The 25,744-nt window shown below is 36.0% G+C and overlaps 2 protein-coding genes across 2 annotated transcripts in view; both read right to left on the bottom strand.

The window, feature by feature from the left end:
- Positions 1 to 58: 58 nt before the first annotated feature.
- On the bottom strand, positions 59 to 12,561 carry LOC135694880 (U2 small nuclear ribonucleoprotein A'). The gene is made up of 8 exons (XM_065213755.2): positions 12,373 to 12,561; positions 8,818 to 8,924; positions 7,315 to 7,393; positions 6,956 to 7,002; positions 5,430 to 5,532; positions 4,735 to 4,817; positions 4,219 to 4,288; positions 59 to 495 (listed from the first exon to the last, which is right to left on the bottom strand). The coding sequence occupies exons 1-8, from the start codon at positions 12,493 to 12,495 to the stop codon at positions 355 to 357; spliced, it is 753 nt and encodes a 250-aa protein (XP_065069827.2). The 5' UTR covers positions 12,496 to 12,561; the 3' UTR covers positions 59 to 354.
- Positions 12,562 to 12,930: 369 nt separating this feature from the next.
- Positions 12,931 to 25,744, bottom strand: part of LOC135695172 (receptor-type tyrosine-protein phosphatase mu) — a 28,285-nt gene continuing 15,471 nt past the window's right edge. Inside the window, exons 17-34 of the mRNA XM_089109740.1 lie at positions 25,084 to 25,213; positions 24,165 to 24,388; positions 23,775 to 23,899; positions 23,118 to 23,205; positions 22,754 to 22,833; positions 22,483 to 22,519; positions 21,687 to 21,784; positions 21,149 to 21,268; positions 20,536 to 20,687; positions 20,073 to 20,208; positions 19,310 to 19,459; positions 18,750 to 18,849; positions 17,965 to 18,041; positions 17,119 to 17,253; positions 16,385 to 16,519; positions 15,761 to 15,915; positions 14,354 to 14,489; positions 12,931 to 13,984 (exon numbers count right to left, since the gene is read on the bottom strand). Coding sequence (XP_088965866.1) covers positions 13,910 to 13,984; positions 14,354 to 14,489; positions 15,761 to 15,915; positions 16,385 to 16,519; positions 17,119 to 17,253; positions 17,965 to 18,041; positions 18,750 to 18,849; positions 19,310 to 19,459; positions 20,073 to 20,208; positions 20,536 to 20,687; positions 21,149 to 21,268; positions 21,687 to 21,784; positions 22,483 to 22,519; positions 22,754 to 22,833; positions 23,118 to 23,205; positions 23,775 to 23,899; positions 24,165 to 24,388; positions 25,084 to 25,213 — 2,153 coding nt within the window. The 3' untranslated portion in view covers positions 12,931 to 13,909. The remainder of the gene's footprint in view (positions 13,985 to 14,353; positions 14,490 to 15,760; positions 15,916 to 16,384; positions 16,520 to 17,118; positions 17,254 to 17,964; positions 18,042 to 18,749; positions 18,850 to 19,309; positions 19,460 to 20,072; positions 20,209 to 20,535; positions 20,688 to 21,148; positions 21,269 to 21,686; positions 21,785 to 22,482; positions 22,520 to 22,753; positions 22,834 to 23,117; positions 23,206 to 23,774; positions 23,900 to 24,164; positions 24,389 to 25,083; positions 25,214 to 25,744) is intronic.

The raw sequence follows: 25,744 nt of genomic DNA, 5'->3' as shown, positions 1-25,744 counted from the left end.
AAGACCAATGATTCTAGTTGTTTACACAAAAGATGTGATACAAAAATAAACTTTCAAAGAAAAAAAACAAAATTAACCAAAATTCAATGGAAACTTTGCGATTAAAAGGCTACTATCTTTGCACTTGATTAAAAACAGGTACATAAAATCATACAAAGAATTCAGTTTTGCCTTTAAGTTTCCAAACACAGTCAGTTAATCATCGTCATTTGGCCTCGGCTGTGTAAGAAACCTACTCTTTACTCTGGTACTGCCCTCGTTGACACAAGTGTTATTTGTCAAAAACCAACACTGTACAAAATGACTTTGGTTCTATACCAAAGGCATGGAATAGCTATTAATCTCGATTGGGAATCATGTTTCGTCCATTTCTTCGGTTTCCTCGATTCCGTTCTCCTCCTCCGCATTGGATTGTTTGCCCGGCACCTGACCTTTCTTCAGCATTTGCTCAAGACGCTGCACTTCTTCGAGACTCGTCGCCTTTGCTATTGCATCCTAAATATAAAATATTGATGATAAGGCCATGACATTTAACGAACAAAAATGGCGTTATATGTTTAGGCTAGGAATGCTTAGTGACCTAGTCCTGACGAATGTTTATGATTTGATGGCCTTCGCAATTATTTTCATCGTAAACTTTAAATTTGAAAGATAGCGATTCAGTTACAGACCTTTCCTTGAATTAAAACAAGGCAATATGCTTGTGTATTCAAACATAAATCTTTGAAAATGGCTTTGAAAAAAGCAAACATTTTACAACATACTTAAAGCTTTTTCGTCTGACACTCCTCAGAGCATAAAACGTCAGAATAGGTTCCGAAAAAACACGATGGAAAAATATATACCCAGTTGTGGATCGAAATAGGCCAATCAGAAAAACGCAAGCACAAAACCGGTATAGTTGACCAATCAGTGCCGCGAGCCTAAAGAAAAATTACCAATGGAGTCCAAGAGAGAAAACGAACTCCTTTTGTCTACACAATGGCGGCCTTTTCGTTTTTATGTAGATTGACTCCAAAACTGCTAGATGGAAGGACGACCGGGCTCTGCCAATTATCCGAAACATGTCGTCTTATAGAGTATTGCACAATCTGGGTTGTCTAAAAGATGTTGACCAATGGCAGAATCACTTGTTTTAACAGAGCTTCTAGACCTACAAGATCGAGGAGGCTGTTCTCTTTGAGGGGCAGTTTTGTTTCGTATGTTGGAAGGAACATGCTGTTTTATCCTATCCCCCAATCTTTGGGTTGTGCGCCCTACGTAGCCAGAATCACACTGGCACGTAAATTCATAAATGACGGAACTTTTTTGTTTGGTAGGAACGCAATCCTTTTGAATGGATGGAAGGGCTCTCCTAGTGCTGTAAACAATCCGAGGATTGACAGCAAAGAAACAATTGGTTATGGCTTGCCTAATCTGACCTATCCTGAAGACGTCATTTTATCTTATACTAAGGAGAAGATCGCAAGTTTTTCGGCTGTTCAAAAGTTTGGTCCGCAAAAGTGCCCAGTCTATTTGAAACTACCATGGATTGGTAACACTTCCTTGCGATTCGAGAGTCAGATTAGGCAAGCCATAACCAATTGTTTCTTTGCTGTCAATGCTCGGATTGTTTACAGCACTAGGAGAGCCCTTCCATCCATTCAAAAGGATTGCGTTCCTACCAAACAAAAAAGTTCCATCATTTATGAATTTACGTGCCAGTGTGATTCTGGCTACGTAGGGCGCACAACCCAAAGATTGGGGGATAGGATAAAACAGCATGTTCCTTCCAACATACGAAACAAAACTGCCCCTCAAAGAGAACAGCCTCCTCGATCTTGTAGGTCTAGAAGCTCTGTTAAAACAAGTGATTCTGCCATTGGTCAACATCTTTTAGACAACCCAGATTGTGCAATACTCTATAAGACGACATGTTTCGGATAATTGGCAGAGCCCGGTCGTCCTTCCATCTAGCAGTTTTGGAGTCAATCTACATAAAAACGAAAAGGCCGCCATTGTGTAGACAAAAGGAGTTCGTTTTCTCTCTTGGACTCCATTGGTAATTTTTCTTTAGGCTCGCGGCACTGATTGGTCAACTATACCGGTCTTGTGCTTGCGTTTTTCTGATTGGCCTATTTCGATCCACAACTGGGTATATATTTTTCCATCGTGTTTTTTCGGAACCTATTCTGACGTTTTATGCTCTGAGGAGTGTCAGACGAAAAAGCTTTAAGTATGTTGTAAAATGTTTGCTTTTTTCAAAGCCATTTTCAAATTCTGTACCGCAAAAAAATTGTTCATAAATCTTTGACTAGGCTGGGACATTATCTTACAACCGGTTATGCCCTAAACCTCCATTATAGAGCTAACATGCAGTCTATCGACGGGAGAGAAGCACGACTCTCTTTTTTGTCCTCCGTAGAGTCGGTAGACAGGCTAACATTATTTGACTTTTTTCATGCATAGCGGAAGACTGTTCATTAACATGACAACTGGGTCGAAATTAGTGGTATTGTGAAGTCCTGTCATTTATATTTCATTTGAATTGACAAAAATCACCAAAGTCGAAAATTTTCCCCTCACGTTGAGGCAATTTTACTAAGGCCATATAAAATTAATTGGTTGATTCTCATCAGAATGGCACAACAAATATTGGCCGGGCGGCAATTTAATATTTTATAAATGGGCCTAAATTCTTTAACATTTGTAAATAACCCCAAAGAGCCGTGTCCTCCCCTTTTCCGTCGTAGCTTTAAAGAAACAAAACACAACGCCAATCGGTAATCATAAGACCATAATATCATTAAGAAATGTTAAGCCTGGTCCCAATTGTCAGATCGTAAGAGTGTCGGCAACGGTCTGCAACAGTCGGGAGACACATGCAGACTGTCGCAGACAATCAGGAACGGATTTAAGCATCAATGATTGGGGCTGTTAGACACATACAATAATTGCAACACCCTTGCAACACACAAAATGGATTTTGGTGCAACACCCTTCATTCAGGTCACTGGAAAATGATGAAAACGCCAATTTTCAAAATTCGGCTTTTCACTTTAAGGTAAAGAAGATCAGAAGATAAATTAAGAAAAAACTTGGCGTTTTCATCCACAGATCCACAGAATATGCGAATGTCGTCGTTTTTTGCGCTGTAATACGGCAGCTCTATCGTGTCATTGCACGTAGGGGTAGGTGCGGTGCCCCCCAACAATTTGTCTGCTGACACATCAAGGATTTTGGCCGGGCAAAAGAAGCAATTTTTGTACTCACCCTTTTCGCAACAATTTCAAGGTATAGCACAAAAGTACAAACTTTGAAACAGAAACGCATAAAAGCAGCATATAAGAGTATTTATCTTTTGACCACACCCTTAAAGAGTGAGACACGCCCTTTTTTATCGGCAAAATACAGCTGGCAAATCATAAATTTAAAAATACACAAATTTATTAACTGTTGTTGAAAACTACTGCTGTTTGGGTTGCTGTTGTCTATGCTATTTTCAGTCTATGGCTAGCCTTTTGTGTAAGAACAGAGAACACAAAGTGTTCTTCATCTCCCTAGGAGGTATCCTTTGCCTTACGTGCTGTTTTATGTTGGGCATGAAAAACTGGGAAAGGTTGGATTACTTAATTTTCTTAAAATAAGTTGATACTAAATATAAAATTGTTCGACTATAAATAAATCTAAAACGGGCGGGATATTTAGATGAAAATATAAAATATAAAAAAACTAAGGCAGTGTCAAAATATGATACAGGCGCGGATGAGAATCAATTAATCAATTTTATATGGCCTGACCATGTACTTGGTGTTTTCTGAGTTTTCCGAAAATTTTGATATAATGAACAAATTTGCTAGGCATCAAAAATTTGATTTCTTAATTTCTTCCAATATTTGTCACAGCCAAATGTAAATTCTCAATATATATTGAAAACATTGACAATTATCCTTAGGTTGAAATATTTGAGATCGAAAACAAATTAAGTGGGCGTCCTAACAAGAAATAAATAGCATTTCGAGAACTTTCTAGGGGTTCAGCAATTACTCCCAATGCGCAAAGAACTTCGACGACAGGGTGTGGCTTGGAGAAACTGCATGCTCAGTGTTACAAGCTATGTGCTAACAAAACTGCTAAATGTACTACGTTTGGGTAGAGGGCTACCACAGATGCTTGTTTTATAGAGAGAACTATATATGTATGACGACATGAAACAATAAACAAAAATGTTTGGAATACCTTGATTGCAGCAATATCTTTCTCTTGTTCGGGGTTTTTCTTGACCGGTTCTGGCATCTTTGGCTCAAATCTGAAAAATCATTCAGAACAAATCATGGCTCAAATCAGAACAAAAATCATCGGCGGAATAAAACGAATAAAACGCTCATGGGAAAAATGCAAAAAAGCGAGGCTATTACTGACAGTGAGGATAGTGGCGGGGGGTAAATGGTATTGAGGTGAAAAGAATCTCAGTTACAGCGCTCTGAACACCTCTTAGTCTTTTAGAAAGGTTTTGAAAGTTGATCCAGAATAAAATAGAATATTGCTCTTGACTTTGGTAGGAAAAACTCCTTAAAACGATCTTAAGAATTACTGCGGTCTTTCAGGCACTAAAAAGTAGAGAAAAGGCAATTTTCCATTGGTACAAGATCGAGCAGTGTTGGATTGAGAAAAAACGTTACGGTGAAAATAAGTTGCTGAGTATCTGTAAAGACTTTGTAAACATTGCTAAGGTTGAAAGGTAGAAAAGCCTACGTTTTCGGTCTTTTTGCTGCTATGTCTTGTTTCATCTGTTCGCCGCGTTTACTCGAGAATAGCCTTTTTGCAGCTTCACGCTCCTGCAAATCAAAACGGATAACTGGTGAATGAAAACTTTTTAAAGTTTAAACTTTACAGAACTTCAAACTGAATCGAGGATGACATTGGAAATATATTTAATTTCCCAGCAAAATCCTTAGATTGTTGGGGAATGGTGCTTTATTCTTCGTTATAAAATATTTCAGTCACAAAATTTGAGACCATTCTCGATAATTTCTGATGTCTCTACATCAGAAAGAAACCTAAAAGAAAGCTACAATATTTAGGTCTATATATCGTAGTTTGAACGTAAATAAAGTACATAAATGTATAGACAAATTATCTTTTTTCAAAAGATAAAATCTTTCATTCAAAAGTATTTGAGGGTATTGAAAATCATGGAGCCCTGTTTCACAATAAACAATATGAGAGCAACAAGACAGCCCAGGAGCGAGAGTGGAAGCAAGAAAGCAGTATTTTGAGCTGTAACAAAAATTATCAACATTGAGATATATACCTTAGAAATTCACATAAGAAGATCAATTCGTCAACAATACCCTGTTTGATAAGGCCCTTCATATTTGTGTCCTTTGCTCTCAAGATTTCATGAAGATCAGACACCATTCGACATAGATAAGCAGAATCAAACAAACCTTTTGCCTGACTCGCACAAAGTCAAGAACTCGCAATTGAGGGACCTTATGAATCACAAATAGTCTGTACGATTGTTTGTTTGCCACGGGATTTCTCATCAAGCTATAACAGAATTAATATATATAAAAACTTACTGAAACACTTACAAAATGCAATCAATAGTCATAATAATGAATTTGAAAACATAACATTCATAGACTCCAATGTCCAATGTAAATAACCATATAATTCAATTCAAGGTTATAAAAACATCTTGTGGCGTCGTGGGCAAGTGTTTCATGCTTTCACGCTACCGGCTACAAAGGAACGGTAAAATAATTTTCATCAAAAACTTACCTAGTTGTCGAAAGCTTCCTACTGTTCAGCTGATTGCATACTGTAGATTCTCGAATAAGTCCCCCCCCCATCGAGAAAGCCCCCACCCTGAAGAAATTTTTGTGAAAAAAGGTAATACAAAAAGGCCCCCGCCCTCGATTAAGCACCAAGCCCAAAAAATTTTTTTCGAAATGAGCCGCCGAGAAATTCGAGGACTTACGGTAACCCAATTCCTTGTAATTCTAAGAAACTTTAAAGCACTTGCTTCAGTGTTGTTGCAGAGGCTACTAGACACGCCCTCTGTGGCAGTACCCTTTTGAATCTAATACAGACCAGGTTCCAAAAACATTCAGGCCGTAAGGTACAGTTGCCCATATGATGCTACACTTGAAATGTAGGCATTAACCTACAAATTACATTCTAGCATTAATTGCAAAAGCATATGCAGGGAGGTGGAATGGTGAAAACAACTCCCTTTTGGATTGAGTTGTATCTTTTATTTGGGTGTATCTGGAATATTTCTCCCAAAAGTAATGAAGTTTGAAAAAAATGTCAACAAAAAATTGGCTCTTTGAAGGAATCCTTGTGTTGTAGAATTTGTAGAATTTCATCAAAATTAAAAAAAACGGAATATTTTCACTGGCCTTGGCCAATGCTGTGCAAATTTCATCAATTGCACATTTCAAACATTTTTATGAAAAACAGAAACTAATTATATTAATTGTCCATTATTCTATGTTCATGAAATAGACTCAGATAACACAATTTATAGAAGCACTGGAGTACCATCATCTCCAGCCCTTTATGCAAATTAGATTCAAAACTTACAAAATTGTGACAACTTTTAAGGTCTTTTTGGTGGTTCCTCTGAACACTTCACAAAGAACTGAAATAGGTTATCAAGTTCTTCGTGTAAAAGTGCCTGAAAAGGAGTAGCCCCATATTTGAATTATCTTGTCATGTGATTGGTATGGGTTTCAAGGTCACAGCTTTTTATGTTTCACTATTGTTTACTTGATCACATTTCATTACAATTTACTTACGTTTCTCAGATTTCATTGATTCTAAGTGCGTCTGATCGCACATTTTTAATAACCCCCTCCCCAGCAACAATTGCAATAATTAATACTGCTTTTTCATAAAAAAACTGACAAAACTTTTTCTACACATTGAGCACAAAAAATAAAAGTAATTTTTTGCATCATTTTACCTTAAGTATGTTAATTTTTTAATTGTAGCAAGCGGCTCCAGGTCAGCCTGAAATAAAAAAGACATTTGTTATTGCCCTGAGCTCTGAGAAATTGATAATCATAGGGAATATAACATAATTAATTAGAAAATCCAATGAACTGAGAAGGTAATTGCTGGAAAAATGCACTAGCTGACAGTCAGTGAGATGAAAATTGCCCTTCAGCAATTTAAATGCTTTTGTCAGATTTTAACAAAGAAATTGTTTTCCTACAGCTAAAAATCCAGATTTGGGTTTATATATGCAGGTTTGGGTTTATATATGCAGGTCATAATTTCAAATTTGTCAAATGCCTTATAGTAAATAACCTATTGTCATACCAGTTCTGCAATGTTGTTATTTGTGAGAACAAGTGTTTCCAAATTAGGAAGCGATTCCTCTAGATTTTCTTGTACTCGTCTGTAAAACAGAAATTAACAGAAATTGGACAGAGAAGGCAGAAATATAGTAAACAGCAACATTTCATTATTACCATTAATTTTTGCTTCAGTTGTTTACAACTAACACCATAGTATCAATTGTATGAGTGTGATTGTATAAAACTGGTCAAATGGTTTTCTTTAGTTTCTAAATTTCATTTAGTTATGTAAATATGTTTTAAATGCTAGAATGTCACACTTTGATAACAAAAGTAGGCTTAAAAAGTATGGCTTCAATAAAAATTTAGAAAATAGTTTCCAGTATTTAGAAAAGGTTACATTTTTCCTGAGCTATCAATAGAAAAATCTATTTTATAGACATAGGAACTGGGGCACATATGGGGAACCTGCCCCTTCTTCCATTTTTCAGAAATTGAAGAACTATGCCTATTTACAGCTAATCTGTTTCCCTCTAACTTTCAAAATGCATAGTCTATTAAGTCTAACTTATTGCTAAAAATATAAATCAGATTATATGAAGTGTAAAAAAGACAAGAAGTCTCAAGATAAATTCAATGAGTTAAGGAAATAACAGAAATCTGGGGGATGCCTCTCAACCAAATGACAAAAAGCTTGTCATGTTGTCACAACTTACCTGCAAATCTGATTATCTTCTAGAGAATATATGAACATCATATTAGCTTTATAGAATAATACTAATTCAAAGAACAAACAAATCTTATATAAAATTTACTTCAAGAAAATGATAATCAAGATTTTGATGCTAAAAACTTGAGACACAGGCATAAGGACTTTGGATCAGAGACACAAAAATTTAATATTGCATTGAAAACACCAATCCTAGCAATTTTTGTCCCTAAAATAATACTAGTTGTTTAATAAAAAAATCACTGAAAATGTTAGGCTGCATAACTAAAAATATCTTTCCCCATGACTAGATACTTTGCTTCTGTTGTGATGATTTTCTAACAACTAATACTCTGAAAAGTGTTGTACTCCTGAATGGCTGCGTTGATGGTTTGTTGAATTCCATCAATTTGTGAAGCTTTTTAGATTAAATTGAATGCTCTACAAGTTGTAAATGCAGTGCTCAAAGATTCTAAAACAATAACTTTATCATAATAACAGGACATCATGGTTGTGGTTTCAAGTACAAATATAAAAAGTACAAGAAATGGAATCATGCAAAACGTTTTTACTGAGGTATGAAAATCTATATAGCAAATAGAAACAGTAAAAACTGTTAATATACTTTTAAACCTACTTTTAATTTGAGTACCAAATAGTTGAAAGTAGTTAGTTAAAATAAATTAAGTGGTATTACAGTTTTCATAAACAGGTGTTGCAAGATATATCCTGGAGAACACAAGGTAGGTTATTCATAGGGCATTCAAAAATTATTTTATAAACAACAAATAAAGTTGAAAAACATGGAATACTTACGAAATTCTGTTGTTATTGAAGAGAATTGTTTTCAGCCTTTTTAAATGAGGGAATCCTTCAACTTTTCTGATATCATTGTCTGAGAAATCTATACAGTCAAACTGATCCTATAAAGCAATGTTGCTCATGAGGTATTTTTGTATCATTATCAATAAGCAATATGTGCAAAATGTTCACAAAGTGATCATTAATTGAAGCAAACCAACTAATATTATAAGTACTAACTTTTAAGCAATCGATGGACTTTCAAAGTGACACAACAAAATATTTTTAAAGTGCTTCTAAAGCCTAGCGCACACTAGAAATTTTTGTCACCAGTAACAACAATTCTTGATATAGAAATTGCCTCTCATCCTCCTTGTGCTTGAATGCATATATATGTATATCAAATTTTGTTTATTATATCCATTAGATAATAAACCCTTTACTTTTTCTTTGAATATTCATCATATAATCCCATATATTCTTATCAGTCATGGTGAAATTGGATCTTGAATATGCTTTTTAAACAGAAAACTCTTTCAGCATCAATTAGTCTAAAAAAATTTTAATCATTTATTAATCTTGCTTATCTAATCGATTTCTCTATGTCCTGATTGTCATTTTCTGTTTTAGCTCTGTACCTCTCTTACCAAAATTCAATTCATTCCAACTCCAACAAGATCAATACTCTTAGTTTTAACTTGCTTTTCTGCCTCAGTTGTTTTCAACAATTCACAGTAAACAACTGATAAAAGCAGAATTTTCAAGTTGAGCAGCAAACCAAAAGGCTTATTGATTGAACTTAAGTCAATTTGGATGCTTAAAATTAATCTCAATATAATTTATAATGTAGGTAAAATGTAATTCAATTATATTCTCGAACTGAATCAGGGAATTGAGAGACCAAAATTATGAATTCCCTTATATGCTAATACTAGGAGTTAAATTTAAGGGCTTTGACGGATGTGGAAGATAGGTTCATAGTCGAAATAAAACACTTTGGGTCATAATTTGCTTAAAAGTGCGGAGGCCACAGACTCCAATCGTCCCCTATATTTCTCATTGTCGAAGACTTTGGAAATGAACGCACAAACAGTATCACATTTTTAAAACTCATTAGTTATTGCAATATGAGGCAATGGTGCTATTCTTTTGTTTATTGAGCAATTCCTTAATTTTGAAATACATAAGACATTTATCAGCTTTTTTACCAGCAATACAAAGAAAATTATTATACAAGAAAATTATTTTCAATACAAGGAATAAGGAGAGAAATGTAGCATGCAAAAGATAGTTCTTGCTGGACAGAATAAGATTGATATTCATTGAATGCCTGTCTAGATAAACGTCATTTCATTCCTGGTTACAACTTGATCGGTTGCATAAACAGTCCAGCTTATGAGTACAATCTTTACTGTCATATTCGTGGTTAAAACTGTTTATACCGGCTGGTTAAAGAGCAAGGGGGCTAAGAGGGCCTAACACCCTTTGTTGATTCCCAAATGCAACCCTATTTAATTCCTGCCATTGTTAAGTGAGAATTTTTTTGATAGGGATGATTTGAAAGGAATGTAGCTTGCTCTAAACCAATCAACAAAATCAAAGCTTTGCCAAAACCAATCAAATGACAATTGCAGCAGTTTTAAAGATAGAGCATTCATTTGCCATCTATATAAAATCACCACCTGTGCCTTTAATTTAAGTGCAAACGTCTCACACACTGAGTCCCTTTACTGTTTCATATAAGAAAATTATCTATAGTACCATTAACCATAGATTTTCAAGCATTATCAGATATATTTTAGATGAGAAAACCTATGAAACATTAAGCCTAGCGGTATATCAGTAGATGGGCAAATTTGTTAGTGCAATGAGACAGAAATCTTGTTTGTGTTTATTCAAATATGTTTATAAATAATTGAGAGCAGTAGTACCCGCCCGTGGCACCAAGAGCATCAGCAAGCTCAGCCACGGTTGCAGCTTTTACTGTCCTATCGTCATATTGTTGAGAGGATATGGCAGACAGGCAGGGTTTTTTGCACCACAAATCAACTAACACATCCTCTTTATGCATTGTCCAAGAGAACAAACATGTTCCTGTGACCTCCATCTTGTCAACTTTCTTAAAAATCAACAACACTTTCTATGTGCCTTGAAAACATTTTATGATTGGCTGATCAACAAGAATTTGTTTTTGGGCCTGCACACTTGCAATTTTCAGGTTTTAGTCAATGGCGACAAGAATCATGTGATGTTTTTCTTTGCAGACTAGCGATTTTAGTTGCCAGTGGCAAAAATTGCCCTCGCTGGCAACAGAGATCCCTGGTGTGTGCTAGGCTTAAGGTCCAAAAATCATTACACCTTTTTTCGTTTGTAACCGATGTGAAATTCTTTGCTGATTTCAATTATTTCAATAAGTTCCGAAGATAAGATGAAAATATGCTGTTAAAAGGCTTGGGAAATGCTAAAACACAGAATAGAGGCAAATCAAAGGATGCCTCCAGTAACGTCAGGAGGTGTTGCTGATGTTGCTCAGTGAGCATGGAGTATGAAAATAAAATAGGTCTAATGAACCAGCATGATAACAGGGCCTAACAGCATATCTGGCTAACGATTGAATGGGGCAAAAGCGAGTGTTGTATAAAGCAAAAGCAAAGTTCATGACAAGGAATGTTTTGACCTCATACATCCAAGAAATAATAGCAATTATCTCAACATGTTTTGAGTTAGAAATAATAGCCCAAGTAAGAAAGCTGCCACAATATGCATATGCTTGCAGCAATGCTAAACTTCTTGTGCTTGCACCTCTAGTGACCCAAAACATCAAGGAATACATATATTATCTATGGTAATGTATATATGGGCATCATTGCTCGCAGCTCAAATGCTTCCACTCGCAGGTTATAGCTGATAATTTGCATTAAGTCCCATTGATGCGTCCGCAAAATCATTCAGGTTTTCCAACCTGGTTAGAATCACTTTACAATAATTTCAATTCTGAACACAATAATAGACATGGGCCATTATGAAAAAAATCAGTTAAATGTGTTACAAATTGGCAGGGATATGGCCATCTGGCTGACTTTGCACATCAGCACCCGATGATGCTCAGTGCTTTTGGCACACCCTGCATCTTGTCAAAATCAACCATACTCTGCAAACGGTGTGCTGTTGTTGCAGCTTGTGTAGCCAAAGTGAAACATGCTGTCCAACCTGGGCAGGGATACATTACTAGCTCATTGCCAGACTACTAATAAAATAATACCCACCCCGATAAATAATCGGCTTCGCCCACTCATTTGTTGGTTAACGTGTGTCCTTTCATGAAATTTTATAGGAACTTTGTTTTGAATGGGAAATTATGCAAAGAACTTGTTGGCTCTTAAAAAAGCAATAGAAGAAATGTTATAGCACTGGTAGAAATTTGGGCTTTGCAGCTCCCACAGTTTTTTAATATATTATAAGTCGCGTTTTAAACTTGATGATGTTTCGGAATCATAAAAATGAGAGGCTTCCAAAATGGCGGGTAACTAAAACAAGAGGTCGATAAGAAGGCCAGGACAAAATGCTTACCAAGGTGGCACCCATATTTTCTATAACTGATATTTTGTATCCCCTTAAGTCGATCTCTCTTTCCTTCACTGCATTTGTGTATTGAGCACACTGCTCGATTAGATCCACTGTTATTTTGACCATTTTAAAGCCGAAAGTTTAGATAGAGTTCTGCGACAAGAGAACGATCCATGTGTTTACTCAAATGAGGTTGAGAAGTCACAAACGAGGCACGATCAGCGATCGCATCTCCGTGAACTCTGCTACTTTCCGCTGTGCGCATTCCATCTTTTTTCACTCCATTTACAGCTATTTTCTAATTTACAAATGAATTGATTTTTTACCTTTTGTTTTAAAGATACTCTTGTTACTCAGAGATACACAAAACAGAAAATCGTCAGGGATGCTGCCTGCAAACTTGGTTGTTCCTTACTAGATTTTCCCTCTAGAAATTAACTGTTTTTCTATTTTTCTAAGCAATATTGATTATAACTTAAAGCCTTAAAGCAAGCCTGAAAAAGCTCCAAGAGAGCTGCAAACAGCTTCCAAGCATATGCTTCGAATTAATAGGACATTGAATTGAAAATTGAGTATTGATAATCTAACAAAATTTCTAAAATTAAAATTAAAGCCCTGAGCTTTAGGGCCAAATATTGTTGCTCAATTTACGGTAGATAATTAATAAAGGTATAGTACAATAATTTAACTTTTACAAAACAGCATTGGATAAAACAAACTTATAGTCACTTTTAAACAAAACTTAACATTAAATATATGTGATCACTTACTCACAAGAGTCGCTGCCTTAATTTGCAAACTAACAGGATTTGTGTTCTGTTGTGTTCGGTTAAGTGGGAGGTAATCAAAATAACTTTTTGCACTCTTGGTAATTACGAAAATACCGGTGTGTATGCGGGTATAAGCAAGACCAAATTACTTTTGAAAAGGCAATATTGATATAATTTCTAACAGTTTCTTTCACAAAAAGATAATCATACTTTTGCTAAAAACAATTTTCTTTCTTCAAAAATTAATCTCTCTATGTTTTAATCTCTTTCTGATTTTAAGGGCCTGTTTTATAGTAGCTTTTACGTTGGCAAACAAAATTTTGAAGTGGTTACAAATATTGATATTTTACAGAAGAAGAAATCTTTTCACTACTAAATCTCAACGAGTGTTGAAAGAAGTCAAGTTGTTCAGGCCGAAGAAGGCAGTTTATAACAAAATTACGAACAAACAAAACATAACTGAAACGGTAATGAAAATTTGCCAGAATAATACAGTAATATAAGCATATAAATAAACGTTTAATAATTTAAATGTACTTTGCACTTGAATGTTATTATTTGGTTATTACTATAACTACTTTGGCCTAAGCATTGAAAACCCATGTTCGCAAATATGGCGGCATTGAAGCTCATTATGACCGGGCGCTGTTAATAATGCATTGCAAATCAGGGTGTCGACTGCAAAATACGGAATGTCCAATGCCGGCTTGAAGCTGTTTATAAATTGTTGATAAATGCTCTGCGTATCACTGAATTGAGTTGAATCAATGTTAATTGTACGTGACGTAATTGTCGAATGAGTTTAGATATTCCAACACCATTTCATATATATATTCCATTTGACCCTGTAAGAAAGGACAACGAAAGAATCAAATTATCGATAGAAAGATAAGAAAATTTCAAATCAGTCCCATATTCTCTTTAAAGGCTACAACCTAACATCGTTATCCAAATATATTTTCAACCGTGATTGATTTGGATAATCTGGTCATGTCAAGTAAGGAAGATACACACATTTTTATGAATGAGTTTGGATAAGGAGAGACACTGTTAAATGAAGGGAATGGCGGATGGGTATAAGGTGGTATTGATAAGGGTTGTGCGTAAAGTTAAGCATTCTTCCGAGTAAAGATACCGGTTGAGAAAATTGAAAATAAATGTTTTCTTGTTACTATTGAAATCTTGTTTGCAAACAATATTACGCAATAACTTACCACGGAAGCTACGGCGTGTGGTCGAACCATCCGAATACTTCTTACAACCTGAAATACGTCGATGATTTGTTCCACTTTGACTCGTTCGATGCAGTTGTATATTGAGCAAAAGGTTCCACATCGACTGGCTCCGTCACTGAAACGATCAAGCCATAAGGATATAAGCAATCGTCTAATATATAACAAAGTGATCAGCATACAAGAAAGACAGCAATAGACGAAGGTCAGATATGACGAACGATGACTAAAACTGCACTGGAATTTTGTATGTGAAACCAAGTTGATAAGAGTGGATATTTTAATGTCGCGTGCTCTAAATTGTGAGAGAGCCTTACAAAACAAAATAGCATTGCTCGTATAAATAGCGAAAAAACAAATTCTATGTTCGCAAACAAGGTCTAAAAATTACAATTTTGCAAGTGCTTCTTATGGGAGTTGAAAGTTTATTAGAAGTATGAATTCCCTCCGACGTTTTTATTTAAGAGTTTTATACATTAGAACATGGGTGGGCAACCTTCGGCCCGCGGGCCAGAATCCGGCCCGTGAAAAGAGTTTATGTGGTCCGCAAGATGTGGGATCATATTATAATTTTTTGGTTGGCAAGGATGATATTCTGAGCGGTATTGAATGAAACATATCGATTCAAAATGAGATTATCTTCTTCAAACCCAGGAATCAAGGAAATATATTTTTGTTATCCGTTGCTACGAATTCTTTTTGCTCCAATTAGTAAAGACGATAGGGATCACATTTTCACGATTCTGCAGTTCCTCAATTTCCAGCCTGAAGGAGCCCACACTGGACAAATTAATGTTAACGAGCATTAAAAGCCTGAGCTAAAAGACTAAACGCTGATTGATGGATAGTTCTGAATTTCCTCCCTAGGATGTTTTCTCCAAACCCTGAAAAATATTCTGTCTAATTTTGCTTGTTTTTTCTAGTTTTTCCATTTGGACTTACGATCGAAATAGTCTTATCTTGTAAACCCAGGCTAGCCAGTTGCAAACTATACCTATGTAACAAAGAGGTTTGTGATTGTAGTATAATTGAATCGAAATGAAAATTTTAATTATCATTATTACAAGACTATCGCATTCGTTTTTCTTATTACATTTGGCCCAATGAAAGAAAAGGCTTGAAGAATCTGGCCCACTCTCCAGAAAGGTCGCCCAACCCTGCATTAGAAAATAGAGCTGAGATGCCCTTTGCTTGAGTACCAGTTTCTCACTTGCAGTCATAGAAACTCCAGAAACCATAGAAACATAGAAATTCCTATTTCATTTGAGCCTTAACATTTCAAGACTATAAACGGTCATTTTGGAAAAATAAAGGGGTTCAAATATGCCCTAGTCACAACAGCACGTTAGTGCTATATTCTACCTGCAAAAAACGAGAGCTATATCATACCTGCAAATAACGAGAATCGGGCTGCTGCCAAGCCGACGCTGGGATTCTTCGGCCCTGCTAATAAGAGCCAGAATATCTCGCTTTGAATCGGGAACATCGTGGTAGGGCCAACCAACGTATTGTAGAAGCTGAACCTCTCGGGATTTTCCAGGCTCCTTATTGAAATGAAACAAAATTTGCTTCCAAGAAACAGAAACAAAACGGACTTAAAACATACAGGGATAGGCACACCATTAGATACACCAAGTTTAATCTGCTTATCCAAAACTGGTTGAATGAATAGGATATCTAATCCATCAAAGTGTAAAGTAGCTGAAATTCCACACTTTTGTTTTTCTTATATTAACAATAGCATTTGAGTTGAACAATCTTTAGAGTAGCAAACAAAATATCCCAGAAAAATTATGGTTTTGCCATTTTTATTCTTCGCTATTTTGCAAGATAAAAAAGGCCTAACGTTGAATCTATCAACCTGTCAACTAAGAAAACTGGCTAATTGTCTTTACAAAATAACTAACTCAGCCTTGTTAGGAATATCAGAAATGGCTAGCCTGAAGATGGCAATAAATAGATAAAACGGCCCTGCCATGTGCGATGGCTAGATCATAACAGTCGTTGACGTACTTCATCTGACGTCAGCTGCAGCCTTTTCGAAAAAATATCACCATCCATCTGTTCTGAGATCATTTCTACAGAAAATCCCCCATAAGTCTCTGTTGCATGCTCGCCCTCGTCTGCAGGCCAGAAGCAAGGATATGTCTATGAAATGTAAACAGTTAATTAAAACATGCTTCTGACTTTCACAGTTTGAATTCAACTATCAAAATTGCGTCATTGGTATTATCAGAAACTATCAGTCGGATTCGAAAAATTCTTTTTCTAGCATCAATAATGACAAAATGCCATATATGTATAAAAAATCTCAGAGCTGGGGGCGGTGGAAGTCATGGGGTAAATGGGGCAAACAACACGCCGCGAGCCTTTGGGAAAAACGGTTTTTCTTGAATATCTTTGGAACCGTGACAGGTATCGCCACGGAACAATAATTAAAATGGCAATTCATATTCAATGCTCCATTTTGCGCAAACAAGGGGCAAGGGATCATAAAGCAGTAAGCATTTCGTTTCTTCTTTCAATCAGCCCAGACACCCTGTAACCAGACCCATCATTAGTACAAAAATATAGCTTTCAGTATTTTGAGAACAAGGAGAGAGAAAGAGAGTGAATCTGATGTATTATGTTTCTTCGTATATCAGGCAGGTATGAAAATCTGCTTAGCGTCATATTTATGCTACCTTATAAGGGGCATTCAGCCATTGCAATATCTTATAATGGCAACTCGAATACTGTGAACTTACCTCTGTACTTTCTTTCAACCCGTACAGAACAACAATTGTTTTACAGTCCTTTTCGTAGACCATTTTCCATAGCAACGAAACAGTTGCGTCCATTGGGGCTTCGGTGAGGATGAAAGCACTTTTATCCTTGTAGCCCTGTGAAGAAAAGACGCATTGGAGCATGATGGGAAGACCTTTAAGTCACTGAGGTGTTTTGTGGTGCCTTACTTATTATTATTATTATTCTCGAATAATTATACAGGATAATACTTCATTAGTGATATGCATATATACATATTTACACTGTTTTCCAGTAGTCCTGTTAGAATAAAAACAATAAACAAAATAAGATTAAAAAATTAGTTTACAATCAGCATTTATAAAATATAATTTGAAAGCGAAAAATAAATCCGGACAAGGGGAATGAAGTTGAGTAGTATAAAAGAGAGTTATAAGGTTGGGAGTTTACGTTAAAGTATACAGTGGTTACTTCACATACAGTGGTTACTTCACATACAGTGGTTACTTCACATACAGTGGTTACGTTGAATTACATCAGAAAATCAAGAATTCATGCCTAAATTACCCAATATAAACATTATTCAGCTGCAAAAGAATGAGTCTGAATCTAGTAATCATTTTTGGCTTTTACGAATATTATAAGAATATCTATTAAGAATTTGATAGGGTTTAAAGCGATTTAAATTAATAGAAAGCACAAGATGCACTTTCTGAAATTGTATTGAATCATTTCCTGTTCATCTTTAATCAAGGAAAATTCTACTACATATGTAAAGCCAGTTTGCATAGCCAAACAGAGAAAAAGACGTCTATGGTAAATTCTGCAACGACGTCTCGTGGCTATACCTCAATGCTGACAGCATTTATGAAACTGGCGCTTGAGTTTCTTGGATCAGGGCTCAAAATCACTCGATCGTTGTCTCCTAAAATGAAAAAAGTTGATCTAAGAATTAAGATCCAAACGCAAAGACTGACAAAGCAATATAGGGAATGAATTTAAACGGATTATAAGTGTTCGAAATATTATGCATTGGATACGAAAAAACTCCCGCGTGCTACAAGCAATACTGCGATACAGTTCTAAAGAAGCTAAAGTCGTTCTCTTTGCAGCCTTATCTTATTTTGTAGTGGACATATTGAAAGCATTTTAAAGTACGCAAGGAGCAGGAGTTTTCATTATGTTTAATAGTTTAATAGGTTGGTTAAGCAAGTGTATTCCTTTCTATAAAATGATTTAGACTACAACTACTAAAGATTGCGGAAGGACAGGACTGTTAAAGCTTGATCAAAGTTGACGATAAATTTCTGGCCATTGCCGATGATAATCAGCGACCGCTCTAGGGACTCAAGGCCTCTTGTCTTTTACAATTTTTATTTATTTTCTTGGTGCGAGTTACCATAAGCCCGGGGCCTGGGACTGTGGCCCCCCTGGATCACCTCTTCAAAGCACCATTGATGATAACATACAAGCATTTCTGTTTATTGCATATCAGAGCTAAAATTGTGATCTTCAGACCGATTCGTCTTAAAAGGATTGCTAAAATATCTCAATAGACATGTCTTCTCATAGATCATAACTAGCAGGCATTTAAAGCTTTAGAATTTACCAAGAATAATAAGCTTTCACATACTTGCAACAATATCCAAGCTTCTACTTTTCTTTAAGTTTTCAGGTTGCAGTGCTGTTGTGCATTCTTCCCATTTCAAGTCCGGACATGTCTCTTGAAGTTTCTAATCAAAAGTACAGAAAGACCATACTGTAACCGATTTGGAAACAAAGACTTGCAAATGAAGGACTCGATGCACTTCCATCTGACAAAGAGCAGGTCCGTCAAGCTTGGAAGTTTTGACCAAGATTGCATTTATTTGTACTGAAATGGTCTAATGTCAGACTATTGCTACAAAGCTTTTACAAAACGATTTATGTGCTTACATCTTCACACGTGGCGCAATGTATTATCAAACAGCATCATAAAGTTAAAAAGTTCAGTATTAAAAGATCTTGCCGCTCTATTTCAAATTCGAAAAAAGGATTTTTAAATCAAGGTGGGACCAAAACTTTGTAAGATGGCTGATTTAGAGGTACGGTGAAAAAAGTTGATGTTGGTTACGGTTGTAGTAATTGAAAGTGCCTTTTGTTGATTTGATCGTGGCTGTACAGCGTTGATAAATTGCATGTAATTTGCAATACCTTAAATTCTCTTTCATAATGCGTAAAGCCATCATCTTTTCCAGCGCTCTTGAATTTCTTGATCATGATAGGTAGGTCTTTAGCAAGCATTTCTGTGTTCCCGCAGAGCAGTCCCTCAAGCAAAGCCTCGTGCACAAAGAAATACTGATCCTAGGAAGACAAGATAAAAAGAGTCTTTAAAGGTATAAGATTTTGAGTTTAACTGCTAAATTACGGTCTATAATGACAACTTCCTTAAAATCTGAAAGTTAAATTGATATAGTCTTGCTTTTTCTTTGAACATCAGGCAGGTATGTAGATCTAGCGTCATATTCATGCAACCTTATAAGGGGCATTCAGCCATTGCAATATCTTATAATGGTAACATCAATCAACATTTTGGATTGAATACTTTTACCCTAACACCTTCTTAACAAATATCAGAATTATCTTTGATTTCTTACACAGCTCTATGATTTACGAGCTTCAAGCATCCATTTAGGCGATCCTTCGATTATTCTCACACGATTTAACTCTCCCACTCACCACATGAATTTCCAAGTTTCAAATAATTATATCTTCGATACCAAGCCAAAAGAGAAAAAGGATAAGAAATCGTTCGACTTTCCACAAATTTTTTATACGAAAGTGAAAACTTGATTTTTATTGATTCAAATCAGTGTCGATGTGCTTTAGATGGAAAATGTGCTGTAGATGAAAAAAGCCATTACGAGAATTATGTTGCTGGCTACCAATAGAAGATGCTTTTAGAAACAATTAGTACCTCAGTTTGAACCATGTTGATTCTTCTTGTTCTCAAATAGTGTAAGTAATTGTAGACATCAATAGTCTTTTCCTTTGCAAATCTTTCAAGCATGACATCGATAAGAACAAAACACCCAGTTCGACCTACTCCAGCACTGTAAGAAGAAGAGCTTGGTCACTTAGACATACTGAAGATTACAAAGTAAAGTAAAGCAAAGAGGAACATGTTTTAGAAAGTTCGACTTGAGATTGGATGCTGACATTACTGCTTATAGAAATATCACTTAGACCTCACGGAAATCCGTTTGCTTTGAAAAAATTCTTAGCCCTGCAAAAAGAGCCATAAAAGAGTTCCATATATTTGGGTTTTTGAATCGAAGCCTTGGGCTTTCGCAGTGTACCTTTAAGTTATTCTGACGTTCTAATAACTGATCTGACAGCTTTCTACTTTGAAACATCCAAGCACCTATATATCAACATACCTGCAGTGCAAAATCATTGGTGTCTTGCCGTCATAGAAATGTCGTACGCGTCTTCTTAGAGACAAAAGGCAAGTCGGGTGGACTGGAGTACCATAATCGGGCCATGATAGAAAATGAAACTGACAAACTTGGCGCACTTCCTCGCTTTGATCCTAGGCAAAGAACACAATTTTTTGAAAAAATGGAAATGGCAATGGCATAATAAAGTATTTAAAACAAAATAAGGAAAGCTTAGAAGTTGCAAAAGTTTGAAATTGGCCAAAAAGCCTAAGCATATTACAGCTTGCTGAAACAAATATTGTTGTGTTGTTTCACTGTTTTTAGTTTGTTACTGTTGTACTGTTTTGGTTTACTGTTGTGAGCATCATTAACGCTACTTCATTTCTTCGCGGATTTATATTGTAAATATTGCTTTCACTTCGCCGTTTTATTTGTTGTCGTCTCTTTCGCGTTCGCCATTTTGTTTCATTGATAAACATAGACAAGAATCGATATTACCATTACACAAGGCAAGGAGTAATATTACAATATATTATTGATAGATTTTGGCTGTATATGCTAGACCTATTAAAGTCTAGAGAGAAATTTTAGTGAAGCTCTTGATTTCACTCACGTGTCTTATATCCATCGTCCTGATTATGTAATTAGCAGTTTTGTCAGTTGATACAAGGGCCACAGTTATCCCTCCATATCTCTCCTCTCCGACGGTGGGCCAATATTGATTGCATTTTGCCTAGAAGGAGATGCTTATGAAACGGATGATTGACTGTAATGGCCAATCTTTCATGACATTTCATTTTAATGAAATTTCATGTAATGTCGAAGCTGTTTGCGATTTTTTCTATGGTGGAAAACATAAAAAAAATCCACAGAAAGTCGAGAAAACAAACATAGGTGTTATAGAAAAAATTAGATCTTTCCTAATTGAACGATAATAATTTTGCTGAAGTAACGAAGCGAACTGAATCCAATAATACAAACTAAAGAGCACATCAGCTCTCTCACATTTCCACACTATTGCATACTATTGGTACATGAACTTGATTGTATCTGGGTTTGGGGATAATGTAAGGGAAAGTATCCTGGGCGCTTTATATGAAATGCTCTCTGTTAATTTACTTAATGAATATATAGATTGCAAAACATCTTACTCGACCCAGCTCGTGGAGATTGGTGAGGCAAACTATTGTGCTTGACCGCTCTTGCCAAATCATTCGCCAGAAATCAACAATGGTATCTTCAGTTGGGCCTAAACACAGAAATCGTTACTTGATAATAGATCATACTAAATTCTCTATCGATGAATGCAACTATTTCATCTTTGCATGTAGCTTTATCAATATTCAAACACAAATCCAGGCTGAAAAGAGAACGTACTTAAGAGTCAAGGATAAACACATTGTTTCAGAAGCAGAGGCCTTCAGGTTGTTAACAAGAAAATATGGCAAGAAGCAGGCAGTAAAAATACGAGTTGAATTCCTTTGTTCTATTACAAAGGAATATATGCATAGATCAGTGAGTGGATCAGATCAAAATGCATCGATGGCAGTGAGTGTGTTTTAATCTAGTCTTTTACATTTTACATCAATTTGTTGAGTTGCCATTGAGACAGAAAATTTCTTAGTGGGTAATGGTAAGATCTGATGGAATGTAGGTTAAACAGGTGTGGTTCAGGGGCTGCAAAATGACTCTTTAGTGTTCAATTTTACGGGCGTTTCAGAGTTAAAAAGGGATTACTCAGCAATTGGAAAAAACTTTGAATGCATAGCCTTATTGATAAGGATCGTGTGAACAGCTGCTTGTGAGCGGAAATAAGTTTTATAAAGACTGCATGGTTAAATTATCCATTGCTTGCTTGAACTCTTTATTGGTTTAAGTTCTCTTCTGTGGCTAGCTCAAAGCAAAACTTATTGGCAATAATGTTTCTTTCATATACCAATGGTTTACCTTGGGTAGCTATGTACTCCTCCGGGTAGTGATAGCCCTGAAAGGCAATATTGAAAATGATTCATAAGGGTTTTCAATATAGACACCAACAACGTATTGTGAATAGAGGTAATACCTAAAGACCTTAGATTCACTTTACCTACTACTTTCATCCTTTTTCTTAAAGTGGTTTTATTTCTCTTCAACATATACTCTCAGAACAGATGTTCTTGCAAGTAAAAAAAAAATCAAATACTGGATTTGAAAGATAAAAAATATTTGGCTTACTAACATCGATATAAGACGCATTGATGTAATCGGAACCATTCATGTCACCTGGAACTGGTTTCAATATTACCCTTGAATGATCGTCTGTAATAGAATCAATGTTTAGATTAACGGACTGGAAATGTACTTTATAAAGGCTTGAAAGAGAGAGTTGGATCCAAAGGAGGCAGATAAAACAGCGGGGCTTTGAATAATCTAGGAATAGGACTCATCCTACAGAGTCTTGTTTCGTTAGTTTCAGGCTTCAGTTACTAAATCAAATAAATATCAAACATTCATCTAAGGATGTTTAAACAAGATTACCAAGAAAACAGATAATTCACTCATAACTCTTTAAAAAGTATTAGAACTGGAAAACAACAGCTTACATGCAGCGATGTTGGCATATCTATTTTTAGATCTGTTCGATGACTTCATAGCAACATCCCAAGTGTAGATCTGACCCACTTTAAAGTCCTTGAAAGAAATGACAATTTATGACTTGCAGAATACAGATTGTTTGAGACAGCATTGTTAATTTTGCACAAAAATTAATATGATATTTTAGAAAAAGTGGTAAATCAACGAGAAAAAAATTGCAAAGTGTTTTCTTTCAGAGTACATCTGTATCAAAGCGTTAGTTGTTAGGCAAGTATAATTGTTGGTGTTGCTTTTCACTCTGACACACTGTGTTTATAAAATATTGCCTTTGCATGAACCGCAACATTTGCAGTGGCCAATAGGTAGCGCAGCTTGTTCTCCTCTAAAAAATTAGCAATCCTTCCTTAGGCTAAAGAACTTTTTATTAAGTATGTAGATTAAACTAAAGTATTTGCGATGGATTACTGCGAGTTATTTGCTTTCAAATGACCTGGCAAAAAGCAAAGGGTTTGTGCTGTGAGAGATAACTTATGGAAAACGTTATCTTTTTCATGATGAAACTGTGTTATCGGATCCGTGGTTCATGGCAATACAATTATGATAATCATGACATAAATGAGACACTGAGAGTTTATTAGACGAAATCAAGAACATGGCAGTCTCACCTTGTACTCGTCTTTCAGTTTGATTCGGTTATTTGCTTTGAGATCATTGACATGCTCTTGAAACCTGTTCACGGCGATGGGAGGATGAGCTGGGTCACATGGCAGCGACGAGGGAGGAGGAGTGCCTACAAAGCAATAGGAGCCACCTTGAGATACCGGCATTGTCTTCTACTTTCAGAAACGGTATATAAAACTTCTCAGTGACTTGAGATTTCAGACTGTTGAAAATAAATCTAATTTTCCCCACCAATATTCTCGACTATCCATAGTTTCTGTCACGTACCTAGCAAGGAACTCGAATATTTACCAATTAGGTGGGGTCCTTAAATATAAATGCAGCTTAAATAAAAGTTCTGTTTCTTTAATGATGAGGATAAAGCAGAAACGTACTACACGGTGTCATCTTCCTATCGCTGTTATTCGTGAATTCGTCATCATCCGAATGCTGGTTGTCTTTGGCTTCATTCTCTTCCATGTCGATGTCGTCAGTGTCGTCTAGCATTCTCTCCTCCTCAGCGCCCATGTTTCGCTTGACGCCATCCATTTCAACATCAATGTTTTTCAGTCTTTCCTTGTCCTCTGTTTTGCCTAAATCGTACTCGTTTGCCTTCATCCTTTGAAAATATGAAAAGCTATTGGTACAAAAAGCGCCTGACAGATACTACAGATGGAGGAGTTTAAAATCAAGTGCAATAGATTTTGCAGGAAATGGTTTCAGCTTCAAGCAAAAAGTATTGTCACAAATCTACGCAGGGTCGGAATTAGGTCAAATGAGGTCCTGCACTACTTACTTTATGAGGTCCTTCACTTAGACCTTGAAGGAGTTAGGTATAGCAGCATCCAAGTATAGGCATAATGCATTTTAGTGGGATTTAAATTTTTTTGAAAGGAAAATGGGGCCCCTAGGCCAACGGTGTTCTGCGCCTGAGCACAACTAAGCACACCTCAGCGTAAATCCGACGCAGGATCTACGGCCGAGTTGGTTCGTATACAACAAGGGCACGTTATGATATCATTGAGAACTGGAGCATTTTGATGAGTTATCAAAATATCTAAGTTGTGAAAGAGGTTAAATGTCAAGAGAAGGTCTCAGCACAGACTGGAGTGGATAGAGCGAATAGAATGGAGCAGCATAGAATGAAGTAGAATGTTATTATAGCTGCTGTTATTTATAGAAGAGTGCCCAGCCTTTTCATGTTATAGATTTGTAATCAGGTTTGAAATTCCTTGAAACAATTCCTAAATTCAATTCACACAGTGGCACAAGAAAGATACTTGAGATAACTCAGTAGCTTGAAAAGAGACATACCTTCTGTACATGAAGAATGCTGCCAGAAAACACAAGAAAAGCACAACACCAACAACGATGGGAACGAGATACGAACGGGGTAGGCCTTTGCTGTCTTTCCGCTCTGCCAAAGTTGCAGTAGGATCAGGCTCTAAATAAAAAAATACATAAAAGGGCAATTAGGAAAAGACTGTCTCATTGGAATCTTAAAAAATTTCTTGAACTGACAAGAAAAAGAAGATTTATTATCTTATACATGAAAAAATAGGATCGCAGTGTGTGCTGTGCTATCTCTAACCAATTTTTTCTTTCACAGGACCGCTCTTTATTCTTTAATCATCCGTACTTTACAAGTATTTTAGGGCTTAGATTCATCCTCCCCACTTTTTTCAAACATGGTCCACAGAATTCTTCTGAAAATTGATTAAAATGCATTAGGTTCGGTCATATTTCTAACAGATTTGCCTAAAGAAAATACGTCTGGTGTAAATGACTGAAAGGAGGCAAAAAAGGGTTGGTCTCATAGGGAATCCCCATTACGCTCCCACTCTGCAGTAGCTGGCGCTGCCACCACTTTCAAAAACATATGGAAACTGATTATATGACGTAACGTTCTAACTGATAATTGGTTTCCATATGTATAAGGTTCATGGTATAAAAATTGCTTCAACAGATATGAATA

The sequence above is a fragment of the Rhopilema esculentum genome, chromosome 8, assembly GCF_057945365.1.
Source record: "Rhopilema esculentum isolate cy_ngs chromosome 8, ASM5794536v1, whole genome shotgun sequence".
In the NCBI taxonomy this organism is placed as follows: domain Eukaryota; kingdom Metazoa; phylum Cnidaria; class Scyphozoa; order Rhizostomeae; family Rhizostomatidae; genus Rhopilema; species Rhopilema esculentum.
Note: the sequence above shows the minus strand (reverse complement) of the source record. Positions and strands in the feature narration are given on the sequence as shown.